The sequence below is a fragment of the Jaculus jaculus genome, chromosome 4, assembly GCF_020740685.1.
Source record: "Jaculus jaculus isolate mJacJac1 chromosome 4, mJacJac1.mat.Y.cur, whole genome shotgun sequence".
Classification (NCBI taxonomy): domain Eukaryota; kingdom Metazoa; phylum Chordata; class Mammalia; order Rodentia; family Dipodidae; genus Jaculus; species Jaculus jaculus.
In genome coordinates, this window is record NC_059105.1 from 98,024,148 (window position 1) to 98,037,245 (window position 13,098).

At 35.0% G+C, this 13,098-nt stretch overlaps 1 protein-coding gene across 2 annotated transcripts in view; it reads right to left on the reverse strand.

Moving 5' to 3' along the window:
- Arhgap15 (Rho GTPase activating protein 15) overlaps nucleotides 1-13,098 on the reverse strand; it is a 671,175-nt gene that overhangs the window by 589,603 nt on the left and 68,474 nt on the right. For both annotated transcript variants that reach the window (XM_004651815.2, XM_045148540.1), the window contains one exon: nucleotides 1,846-1,914. In XM_004651815.2, the coding sequence (XP_004651872.2) occupies nucleotides 1,846-1,914 (69 nt within the window). The remainder of the gene's footprint in view (nucleotides 1-1,845; nucleotides 1,915-13,098) is intronic.

Below are 13,098 nucleotides of genomic sequence, written 5' to 3' on the forward strand. Positions count from 1 at the left end.
CAACATTAGTCATGGCCTCTTACTTCAAGGTATTCATAGACCAGCCACGGAACAAGTCTATTTCCCAAGAAATAAGAGTAAGCAACAAAAATTAGTACATGAGCGTGTGCTATGGTGAAAAGACCATAATTGCTACATACAATCCAAATTCCTTCAGGCTAAAACTTTCAATCACATTACTGTTCCTGGCTGGGGAGTAAATATTTGGGAGTAGACAATAAATAAAATAAATCAGGGGCCATGAGTGAGGTTTATAGACTTGATTCCATAGAAAAATGGAAGCTTATGAAAAATTTGACAAGGAAAATTAAATAACAAAGATTCTGTCTAAAAGAAGGCATGAGGCTAGAGAGATGGTTCAGCGGTTAAGGTGCTTGCCTACAAGGGCTGACCTGGGTTCAATTCCTCAGTGCCAAATAAAATCATATACACAGAATGTCCCACATGTTTGGAGTTCCTCTGTAGTGGCTGGAGGCCCTGCCATGCCCACTCTGTTTCTTTCCTCTCTATATCTCTCTGCTTGTAAATAAAGAAATAAAATTAAAACAACTGACATCAGTGGGTCAGTGGGACACAGGGGAGTCAGAGGCAAAACAAGAAGCATGTGAAGGTCAGGGTGATGCGTGCTTGCGCACAAATACAAGCATGTGGACACCACGGTTGTGCTGAGAGACATCTTCAAAAGGCACGGATGGGATAGGTTTTAGGGAAAAGTCAACATCCAAATGAAACCTAGTCTAAGCCTAGAGATATTTCCTACCAATGGTCCTAGCCCAGTGGAAAAGGAAAGCTGTTTTGGTTTTGGAAGGTTCTACTAATAGGCTGGGTTTGGGAAATTTCTCTTCTCTGACATCACTGAGAAAGAAGTCTTGATAGAAATGACAAATCAGTGAAATAACATTTAAGGAAAACAAAACTAAATATCAAAATGTAGATCTGTTTATAACATGCTTACAAATAATCAAAAATAAAAAAGTAACATCATAGAATAAATTTCTGTGCCCCCCCCCCCCAGGAAAGTTTATATGTTGATATTTTATCTTCCAATATGACTGCACTTAGGAGGTGGTACTATTGGAAAATGATTAGATCAGGTGTGTGAAACCTTCATGAATGGGATTAGTGCCCTTATGAAAGGGGCCCCTGATAACTCTGTCATCTTCTTTCTGCCAGATTATGATACAAAGAGAAATAAGTAGTGTCCAACCAAGAAGGTAGTCTTCAGAACTGGTCCCTGGTATAAGGATTCCAGAATCCCCAACTATGACATATAAGTTTTTTATGTTTATAAGCCACCCAGTCTATGACACTTTATAGTACAGCCATCTGGGGCTTGAGAGATGGCTTAGCAATTAAGGCGTTTGCCTGTAAAGCCAAAGGATCCTGGTTTGATTCCCCAGGACCCACCTAAGCCAGATGCACAGGTTAGCACATGTGTCTGAAATTCATTTGCAGTAACCGTTCTCTCCCCTCCCCCTCTGCCTCTCTCTCTCTCTTTCTCTGCCTCTTTCTCAAATAAATAAATAAAATATATAATACAGCCATCAGGACAGATAAAGCCTAGCAAATGGCAGCCTCTGTCACTGGCATAGGAGAACTGAATCTCCTGTGGCTTGTCAGTGAGCCTGATGCTTCTTCAGTCAACTTCAAGATATGAATCCCCCACTGGGAGTGGAAACTTGGTTGTAATCTTTGAGTACTGCTTAACTAGACACTCTGAAACTGTGCCTGGCTTCTGGACTCATACAACTTAAGAGAGTTATATGTGTTGTTTTAAGCCACTGAGTGGGGATGACTTATTTTGCAGATCAAATAACATAGTGCTGGAGTAAATTAGTCACTTACCAGTTGTTCCAGCGGAGGGATAACATCTTTCAAAACGTGCTGTGAATGATTCCTTCTGTGCCGGGAAATCTGCAAATACATTAACATTTTATACTATGACATTACTTTTCTTTAAAAAACTGCAAATAATTTAAATGAGTACAATTTAGTCAGAGTGTATATGAAAAAAACATAATGACATTAATTCAAAAAGATGAGTAAATTATGCATAAAATGGGCAGTGTTTTAAATGTTGAATAAAATCTGTATTCCAACATGTCTAGCTGCAACAATATCTTAAACCTCATTTACTTCTTACCATGTCACATTGACCTACCTCCCACCAAGTGATGAGATCTATGTTCTAATTTTTTACCACACCAGACCTTTATGCCTTTTTAGTCAAAAAAATGACAAAAGTATCACTGCATAATTTCAAAAGTTAGAGCATAAAAAATTATGCACTTCCTCCTTGAAACTCAATGAGAACAATAATCACCATGCTGTGAGGAAGTTCAAATCACTGCAGAGAGTGAATACAATGAGAGACTTCATCATCTTCTGGCTGGCAGACAGGTGGTAAGGTTCTCAAGGAATCATCAATAGCTGGTCATGGAATCAACTCAACCTTCAAACTTCTAAGAAGTCCTCAAAGTTCTCAAGAGTCATGTAGGACAGCACTCAGGAGGGAAGGTAGGAGTTCAAGGCCAGCCTAAGATTACATAGTGAATCCCAGGTCAGCCTGGGCTAGAATGAATAACTACCTTGAAAATCAAAATAATAATAATAATAATAATTAATAATAGTGTAATATATACCTCGCCTGGTTTTATTTATCTGTTTTCCTTATCAGATTCTCAGCATGATAAACTCATGATCAAAACTCAAAACACAGTAATTTTACTGCAACAAAATAGCTTAAACTGAGATAGGATGTAATGTTTATGATGTGAGCTCAACTTTTTTAGAACCAATGATTATTTTGCATAGCTTCCTTTAAAGGCATGTGTCCTTTGACCAAGTAAGAAGGAATCTTACTGTTCTTTCTCCCAAAAAAGCATTGTGGAGAAACTCTACCATGTAAACCAGAAGAAAGAAGAAACATAATTAAATGGTGCTTATCTAAAGGATTTGATTAATAAAACTTCCTCATGTTTTACATGAAGGAAAGAGAGACAGAGACACAAAGGTTGGGTCGGGGGGAGAGGGAGGAGATAAAACATGCCTGAAACTTTTAAGTAGAAATGAGCAGGCCTTTCCAGCCTTTGACTCTGGTTACTGATACTTTAAGTGACTGAAGAAATTAGATCATTGTCTATGGAGATTTTTTAGGGAATTGTTTTAAAAAAGAAACTACAAGCCAGATCTAAAAGTCCTGGACTCTGTTAATCCTGGAACCCCATATTTGGACAAAAACTGGGTTATGAGGTGACTAAATATTTGAGGATATCATCTCTTTTGTCCACTTAGGGACCCTATGAAATGGTTGAGAGAATATTAGGGGAAAGTTTCATGAAAGCAGTCACAGAGTCTAGAGAAAAATGGATACCAGATATTCCTACAGGGTGAAGAGCCAGAAATGTGCCGTGTGGGGTCTCACGGGATCTGCCCAGCAAGAACTAATCCTTGTGTGGTTTACTGACTCTATACCAGTTACCATTTTACCCTTTTACTTATGAAGAGGTGGTGTGTGTTTACTTATTCACTCTTACATTTTCCCAGTTACCTAGTTTTGCCTCTACCATTGTGTGTGGTATCTGGTTGCTAAAGTGGAGCAAAAGATTGTTATTTCAAGTTATGAATTATTTAATACTCCAGAGAGACTGTTACTTTATAAGAAAAAGATATTTATCACTAGAGATTCTTGCAATACAGCCTACTGTAGTTGGATGGGATTTTCAATGTCTTTTTTAAGGAAGTGGATCGACGTATTGCTAGGTATAGGAAATAAGGACAATGTGAGAGACAGGGAAGGGGAAGTAATATTTCATTCTCTTTTTCTACACTGTCTTTCTGAGCATACTTTGGTTTTAGGAGTTGACACTTGACTAACTAAGAACAATGGCAGGTGAGCAACAGCCAGCTTATGGCAAAAACCAAAGCTATTCATTAATCAGGGAGTATTTCCCCTTTTAACTTCTCTCCTTCTCCTTATAGTGGCTGGGAGTCAGCATTGAACTAGTTTCTATGGAGGGATGAAGATGTAACTGGGAAGAGTATCCACCCTGAATCACCAAGCATGAAAAGCCAAATCTAGGCACAGAAAGTTGATTTACTCTGTAAAGCTCAGAATAGTTTCAGACTTGGAAAAAAGTTGCAGTTTCCTGAAAAAAACTTCCCTTGACTACATAAGTGAAAAATAAATTTGATTTTATGGAGTCATCATATGTTTAACAGAGTTTTATGGGTGGTAGCAATAACTTCAAAAGAATAACCATATTTGATGCTAAATTTATTTTAAAAAATTTTAAAAAAGGTTTTATGCCTCAGGATATTACAAGAAAAACTAGTTAATGGGGAGGAATCCTAGAAATCCCAACCCCACTTTACTTACTCTTTTACATCCCAGCTCCTGAACTGTGATCTTTTTTTTTTTAATTATTTTTATTTTTTTGGTTTTAAGCCTTGTCAATAGCTAAACATCCATTTTATGCTGACATAAACATGGGGTTTCTTACTTCTTCTTGATCTTTATTCTAAGACGTGTGATTACCACTGAAATTTTAACCTGTACATCTTATATTCATCATACTGGGCTGAAAGAGTTCATGGATGAGAGAAACTTTCATATTTCATTTCCTTGAAACTTCACTAGATTTCCAGTTTCAGAACAAAAGTCTGTTTCCCAGGAAGTAAAATACTTCAAATGATAGAGAAAGTAATGTTAAGAAGATGCCTTCATAAAATTGAATCATGGGCACCTGGTCAATTTGCCACATATGGTCTATGGTCAACTCTATGGTCTGTTTTGTTCTACCAATATTTGTTTTGATGGGCATAGTGTCCCACAATTTGATCACCTGAAGAAAGTACTCCTCTGAGGCAGTAATTCAAATTGTGCTCTTTTACTTATGATAAGGAACAATAAATTATTTTAGCTGTGTCATTGTAAATATTATGTGCAAAATTTTAACGTTGCATAGAAAAATCATATCAAGGCCATTTGCTAGTGATATGAGCACAATTTATTTTAGAATAATAAAACTGAGATTTCAATCACATAATTATACAAGCAATAATTGGTATAAAACATGGGGAAAACACATAAATATATTACGGAAATGATTAAAATCTGTGAAATAAATTTTCATGAGTAGAAATCAAGAGATAAATGGTCATTTATTAAGCATGTATTTATTTTTCTACTTAGGGCCCCTCTGGGTCCATGCATTCAATTAAACTTAATTTGCAAATGACTCAAAGATAATACCTTATGTTAACATTTATTTAATACTTATTTTACAGGAACTATCTAAGATTTTGCATATGTTAACATATTTGATCTAACCAAACATTAAGACATCAACAATATTATGTTGTTTTATAAATATGGAAGTTCAGATACAATTCAGGAACTTTGTAAATGGATATCAAGCAAAGTCATCAATTATATTTCAATATAGAACAATATGACTATGCAGCTGTTTTGATTCATTATATATGTTGTATATTATATTTTATATCTTTCTCAGTAATGAGAAAAGTCATGGAGAATACAAGTTTGAGTCTTCTCTGTGACAGAAGAGAACATTTCTAAGGTGGAGATATAAACAGAGTCAAACTTATAAATGTCACACACTTATAAGAGAAGCTAGATATCAGGTTTCATATCTGTTATAAATCATCTTAATATTCCTTTAGGGGAAGAAATATTGCTCATCACCCTTAAATCAATAACCTAGCCAATCTATCATGTTCAACCAAGTTATGAAGATGTTGAAAAAAGAGAACTTTCATCACCTGGCTTTTGCTGTCACACTCTTCTCAGTAAAGAATTAGAAAAGACATACATTATCCTTCCAAATTAGATTGTGCTGAATGAAACATATGCTTTAAGAAATTATGTTTCCAAAGTGGCTTAATTGCCTCAGATGGATATCAAGAAAAATTAGGAGATGTCAAATTGTCTGTATGTAGTATGTTTAATTAAGACAATCATTACAAAGAAAACTTGAGGTCAACCAAAATTCTCACAAATAAGTTTGAATGGAAAAATGGCCCTGAACCATATTATGTATAACAGAAAATTATGTAATTTTATACAAATATTTATTAATATTATCTGCAGTTATGTAAATATCAATATCACCTGATTCTCCAAGTTACCTTGGGATACCCCTCATATGTTGTGCATAAAGCATTAGCTGTCTTGGTCTGGAGAGATGGCATAGTGATTAAGGCATTTGCCCACTAAGTCAAAGGACCCAGGTTCAATTCCCCAGGGCCCACATAAGCCAGATGCACAAGGTGGCATATGTGTCTGCAATTTGTTTACTGTGGCTGAAGGCTTTGTTGTGCCCATTCTCTCTCTTTTTCTCTCTCCCTCTTTCTATCTCTCTCAAATAAGTAAAATAAAAAGAAAATAAATAATCAAAATTTAAAAATAGATTTAAAGCATTAGCTGTCCTTATGATACATTCAATGTTTCATCAGAAAGCCTTTCCATGGTTGGCATGCTCATATAAGTAATTTCTAAGAGTAGTCAAAATGCAGTTTTGTTATAAAATATGCATACTAGAATGATAATTAAAAAGTGCTTAAGACATTCCTATTCTTTCTTAACAATTTCAGAACTTTTAACTGTGTGTAATATGAATAACCTGTATTTTCTTATGGGAATTTCTTCATGTTAAGTTTCAGAATCTGCAATACCATATTAGGGCCTCTTCCTTTTCAATGTATTTGCTTAAAGTTACTGAAGTTTGAATTCTCAATAAGGAGTAGTTGTAATTTAGCACACCTTTGTTTCAGTAATTTTTTTTTTCAACTACAGAAGCTTTTGTTCAGAAGAAGGTTTAAAGTACAATTTTAATGGATTTTTCTTTTTTTTTTTTTTCAAGATCCTGATAGTAAAGAAATGGGGTATGTATGTGTATGTGTGTGTGCATTTATGTCTCCTACATGTTTAAGTTCATAGATTTCTTTTTTTTTTTTGTTAGTTCTTATAATCATCAATTATGCACTGTTGTTTTCAATATAAATTCACAACTCTACCTTGATATGTTCATATTTACATTTACTTATTTCAAAACTCTTCTAGCAGGGCTGGAGAGATGGCTCAACAGTTAAGGCACTTGCCTATAAAGCCTAAGGACCCATGTTCAATTCTCTGGATTCCACATAAACCAGATACACAAGGTGGCACATGTGGTTTGGAGTTCATTTGCAGTGTTTAGAGGCCCTGACACAACCATTCTCTCTCTCTGACTTTCTCTCTCTCTCTCCTACTCTCTCTCTGTTTCAAATAAAAATAGGCTAACCCCACAATGCACAAACCACATTCCCCAACAAGGAGGGTCCCTATGAAGGGTGGAGGACAGGGAGTAGGCAAATGAAGGTACAAACATGACTGTATACATATTGTGTACATAACTAGTAATAATTAAAACATAAATAAATAATAAAACCTTCTAGCCAAGAAAGATCTTGAGAGTTAAATTTCACTAGCCTATATACTAAGAGATTCATTTAAAGATTGTTTTTTCAGGTAATATGGCTATGTCTTAAGCTGCTCTTCTATCTTATATTCTGCCTCTGAAGCAATGAAGTTTTGATGATAAATATCTGAGTTAATGATAATCTTGAATTTGAAAACCAAAAACAATGTTTTCATACCTCATCTTCTTTATTAACTTAAACTTTGTGTTTCAGTGATGCCATTTTCTGATTGAACTGTCATGTTCTATACATGGAAATAAATTGTAAGTATCATTGAAAAACTTACAGATATCTGATTAGGATTATTTTAAACAATATCAGATTAATCTATATGGCTGAAATAATTTCACATCAAGTCTGTGTTTTTCTTCATTATCAGCACTCACACCTCTCTCCTCTTTTGGCCCAGTTTTGCCCCTTCCAGGTTCTGTAGTATTGTAACTTTCCAAAGTTAAGTGGAAAGAATAAAGTATTCACAATGCACAATGCACATTTTCTTTTAAATCTCTCTTTGTTCTTATTAGAATATGCATCATAATTAAGCTTTTCAGATCTTTTGCTTCAAAAAGAATTAAAAAGTCACTTTTGAAAATGGTCTTTTTTTTTCTTTCATTCCTTGTTCATTTTTATCTATTTAAAGCACATGAAGCTGATGAGTGGGATTAGTATGTGATATATTACACACTGTAAAAATAACAGAATTTGGGCACATTATTTTCCTTGCATAGGAGGGTCTACAATGAAAGTTATACATAAACATGAAACCTTCCACATAGCTCTGATTTTAAATAGATTACCATTTTTGATGAAAGTTTATATCTTGTGGCTTAGAATTGAAATAAAATCATTTGAAAAGCACTAGTTTTGATCCAAAATTTTCACAGACGTGTGCATTTTCTGAGGCATACCTCCCATTAGCAACCTCCCTGGATACTTGGATGAAAAGCAGAAATAAATCTGTGGTTAAGTTTAGTTTTTATATTCACAGTTTCTCAAAGTTTTTTTTGGTGTATCCCAAGTCCTATATTCAAATTTTCATTTCCCTTGCCAAATTCCATGTCTTAAAGCTATCGCAATTAGAAATTAAGGAAAGTTAGTGATTTTTTTAAAATATGTATACATGACCAGTACTGTTTCTACTTGTAATGGTTTAGCTGTTTAGAAATAACAAATAATAAATGTAAATGATGTGCATGTGGTAAACAGCTGTATGGAAAGAACATAAAGCTATGATAGGAGTACTAGACTTGCATTTAATCTTCTAATTTTAATTATATGCACATATATAAAAAATTTATCCAAGTCCGCAATTATTCTAACATGTCTTAAGTTTATTTTGTAACAGTCTCCATAGGACATAAAGCAAACAAAGAACAAATTATTCTGTTTGGAACCTTTTTAGAATACACTAACAGTTCAATGTTCACACTTTCCCTTCTCATTCAACTTCACCATTCAAACACCATAGTGGTCATCTATAAGCAGATACCCCCGTGACTAGTCCTTGATCCTCTTTTGGTTGTATATATAACATCATTCAGAAAGATGATGCTCCTTATTAATGTGGTTAATCCCCCCCCTGCAGAAAATTAAAGGGGACAATTCAGAAATATTCCTGAGGACATATTAAAGTGTATCAGAATATGTGCAATTTACTGACTATCCTCTGCTTCATTAGCTTTGTCATCTGTGACATTTACAGGACATATGACCCTGAGGTGAGTCCAGTTCAGTTAAAATTGGCCTTACCCACATTTTCTTGTCTCCCAGATAGCCACACGTACTTGTGAGGTGATTCCAATTGCTTACTATCTTTTCTTGCTTTATTTATTCTTGAGCACTTGTGTTCCTCCAATATGAAAATCAAACTGCCTCATAATCTCCACATTTAAATAAAAATTAGGGCTGGAGAGATGGTTTATCAGTTAAGGCACTTGCCTCTGAAGCCTACAGACCAAGATTCAATTCTCCAGTTCCCACATAAGCCATAAACACATGGTAGCACATGCATCTGGTGTTTGTTTGCAGTGGCTAGAGGCCCTGGCATGCCTATTTTCTCTCTCCCTCTCTCTCTCTCCCTGTCTCTAATGAATAAATAAAAATAGAAATATATTTTAAATAAAAAAATTGTGTGTAGTGTGCTACTTTACATGTTTTTGATGAATACTATTTACTATTTCCTTTTACTCTCTCAAATTTTTTAATATGTTCAGGATTAGGTTTCCCTCCAGAACTTTTTCAGAATGAGAGGTGCCATTCATGGGGAATCTGGATATATTACAAATTCATTCTTTCAGTAGATAGGAATAACCACTGGTTCAAAAATTGCAGAGGCCCGCATAGTATAATTTTCTATAATGTTGTATATCACATAATAATGTGAAGTACATTTATGTGTTGTCTTAAATTTTAGATTGTTTTTCAGTAGGAACACTAAGTTTAGCCATGAACTTTAATGTATACTGTATCTCATTTTTTGTTGTTGTTTATTTGTATTTATTTTTTATTTGAGTGTGACTGAAAGAAAGACAAAGAGGCAGAGAGAGAGAAAGAGAATGGGCATGCCAAGGCCTCCAACCACTGCAAAGAATCTCCAGATGCATGTGCCCCCTTGTGTATCTGGCTTACATGGGTCTTGTAGAATCTTGCCTCAAACTGGGGTCCTTAGTCTTCACAGACAAGTGTTTAACCACTAAGCCATCTCTTCATTTTTTTAAATATTCAAAATTTTCACTATCTTAAAAATGGAACGTTTTGGGTTGGAGAGATGGCTTAGCAGTTAAGCACTTGCTTGTGAAGCCTAAGGACCCTGGTTCAAGGCTCAGTTCCCCAGGTCCCACGTTAGCCAGATACACAAGGGGGCACATGCATCTGGAGTTCATTTGCAGTGTCTGGAGGCCCTGGCACGCCCATTCTCTCTCTTCTCTCTCTATCTGTCTCTTTCTCTCTCTGTCACTATCAAATAAATAAATAAAAATAAACAAAAAAAATAAAAATAAAAATAAATGGAACATTTTGGAGATAATGTTTGAAGTTTTAGTATAGGTACTTAATGTATAATTATCAAATGAGAATGATTTTTCCATTATGTTTAATACTTTTAATATTTTTGTATTAGGAATAATCAATATCATCTATAGTGGCTTAAGCAATATATAACTAATTATTGACAAACATGGTAAACATACTGTGCTACAGAATTTTAGAAGCAATTCCTTCTTTCTAACTGCACCTCTGTTCCCATTAACCATCTTTTCTCATATCACCCACAACTACTAAAGGTAGCCACTATTCTACTCTCTGTTTCCTTAAATTCAACTTATTGTGCTCTACATATGTATTAGGTTTCCACCAACTACAATGAAATACCTGAGAAAATTAATTAAAAGACAGAAAGTTTATGTTCGATCACAGTGTTGAAAATTTCAGTCCATAGTTAATGGATCCCAATGCTTAAGGTCTGTACTAAGTCAACACATCATGATATGAGCATATGAAAAAGAAATTGTGCTTATTTCAATCAGTAAGGAAGAAAAATAGATAACTAGGACAAACCATAATCTTACAATATCTTTCTGGTGATGCCCCAGTAGCCTAAGGATACCCTGTAAGATTCTTCTTCCTCAAACTCTATAGTACCTTCTAATAGCTCAGCCCTTAGATACAAGCTTAATTCTATTGATGGAAGTATATAATTTATTGAAGCTACAGCTATGGTTTATACCATTAGGGAACAGAATAATTTAATCATCATGCATTCTTCCTATAGTATACATGTTTTCTCTATTAATATATAAAAAAAGAATCTAGTTCATAGAGTAGATTATTAAACCACAAGTGGAAATCTAGAACACTTGAGCAAAATTGACATTTTCTACACAACTGTAAGCCATATGACATACTTTAAGAATAAATATTGAAGACAACAAAAACAGTGATAACAATTATCTCATAAATATTCATAATAATGAAAAATAGAAAATAAATAATTATTTATGGCCTGAATTAATAAAATTTTCTAAACATTCTTATAGCAAGTAACACACACCACTATCCAACCACCATCTGGCTATTTTATGCAGAAAAAAATCTTATTTCATGATGTCTAACTACAGGAAATTCTTCACTAATTAGAATCAGGCTTTATGCTCATCTCAAATTTTAAAAACTCTTTCATCTTCCTAAAGAGTTTATGTTGCAGACCAAGTTTTACTTCTCATGTCTTAAAAGCTTATATCCAATCACTGAAGAAGAAACTCCCATTTTTGAAATGATCCATTATATATTATGTTTAGTCCATGATAGGAAAAGTTTAACAAAGATATGTACATACAATTTGATTTGTATCATCTATTTATACCTTTTTCATATATCTTTATTTCTTAATTTAAAGGGGGAAATGCACTGAGTGAAAGGCAGGCAATTTCTATAAACATAGAAGCAGTGAAAAATTTGAATCATTGTGACACTCTTTCAAAAATTAAGATTATCAAGGCCCTATTTAAAATCAGTACATTGAACGAATGCTTTCAGCATCTTTAGTTAATGCCCAATAATTCCATCTTGCCAGTTTGCTTTCTTCACTTATTCTCTGAGGTTTCTAGAGACCTCAAAGCTCACCTTCTGCTGCTGAAAAGCAAATTTAGTTTTGAAGGTTAATCCGACTCAGCAGGATTGAAGGATGGCACTTTTCCTTGGTCGTAAGTATGTTGGCTCAGGCCAGACAGCTGTTAGGACATTCTCCTCTGGGAATCGTGCCCTCAACACCCACCGTTGATACGCATACATGGTCTACTGGCTGCCGACTTCCATGCCCATCTGCTCAAATGGCATGATGCCCACTCACAAGTTGGCTGGATCCTTGCCCTTAGTGTGTAGGTGCCAGGCAATGATGGGTTTAGATGGGCAGCCTGCATAATACTACAAGTGACAATTTTTTTTCTTTCCTTCTGTGTAATAACTGTCCTCTGTGCTTTCTCAAAAAAAAAAAAAAGAGAGAGAGAGAGAGAAACTTGTGTTTCTCCACCTTTGATCACAACAGTGGACATATGTGGCCTTGTACAGGTAGTGAACATGTGCAAATCTGCCACAGTAAGATGAAAGGGGAGAATTCACAGAGCTTCAAGTGACAAGTTCCAACACTGAAATGGGTTGGAATGTAAAAATCCCGACCACCTGGAGTCTGTCAGAAGACATTTACCATGGATATAAGTACAGCAGTCTCAAAGATAGCAGAGACACCAGGACAGAGCTGAAACTACAGCACTGTTGTCTATTACAGCCACAGCACAGCTCACTTGCTTTGCACTGAAAATTCACATGCAACAGAAATGAAATAAATCAGGCAAAAAGAACAAGCTTAATGGGAACACAATTTATATGTTCAATGAGGCCAAGGGTGCAAGCTCAGAAATGACCCTGAGCAGAGGTCCTATTGGAAAGAAAAATAAGCAGAAATAGCATCTCTCCTTCCAATCTACAGAAAACCCATGGAGAGGAATAGATTGGCATAGGAGGTTGTGACTTTAATGATCCAAAGCATATGAATGCTTGTTAGCAGACAGCAGACAGACATAAGTAAGAACAACAGTAATGGCCACATCTGCAGTCTGGCCT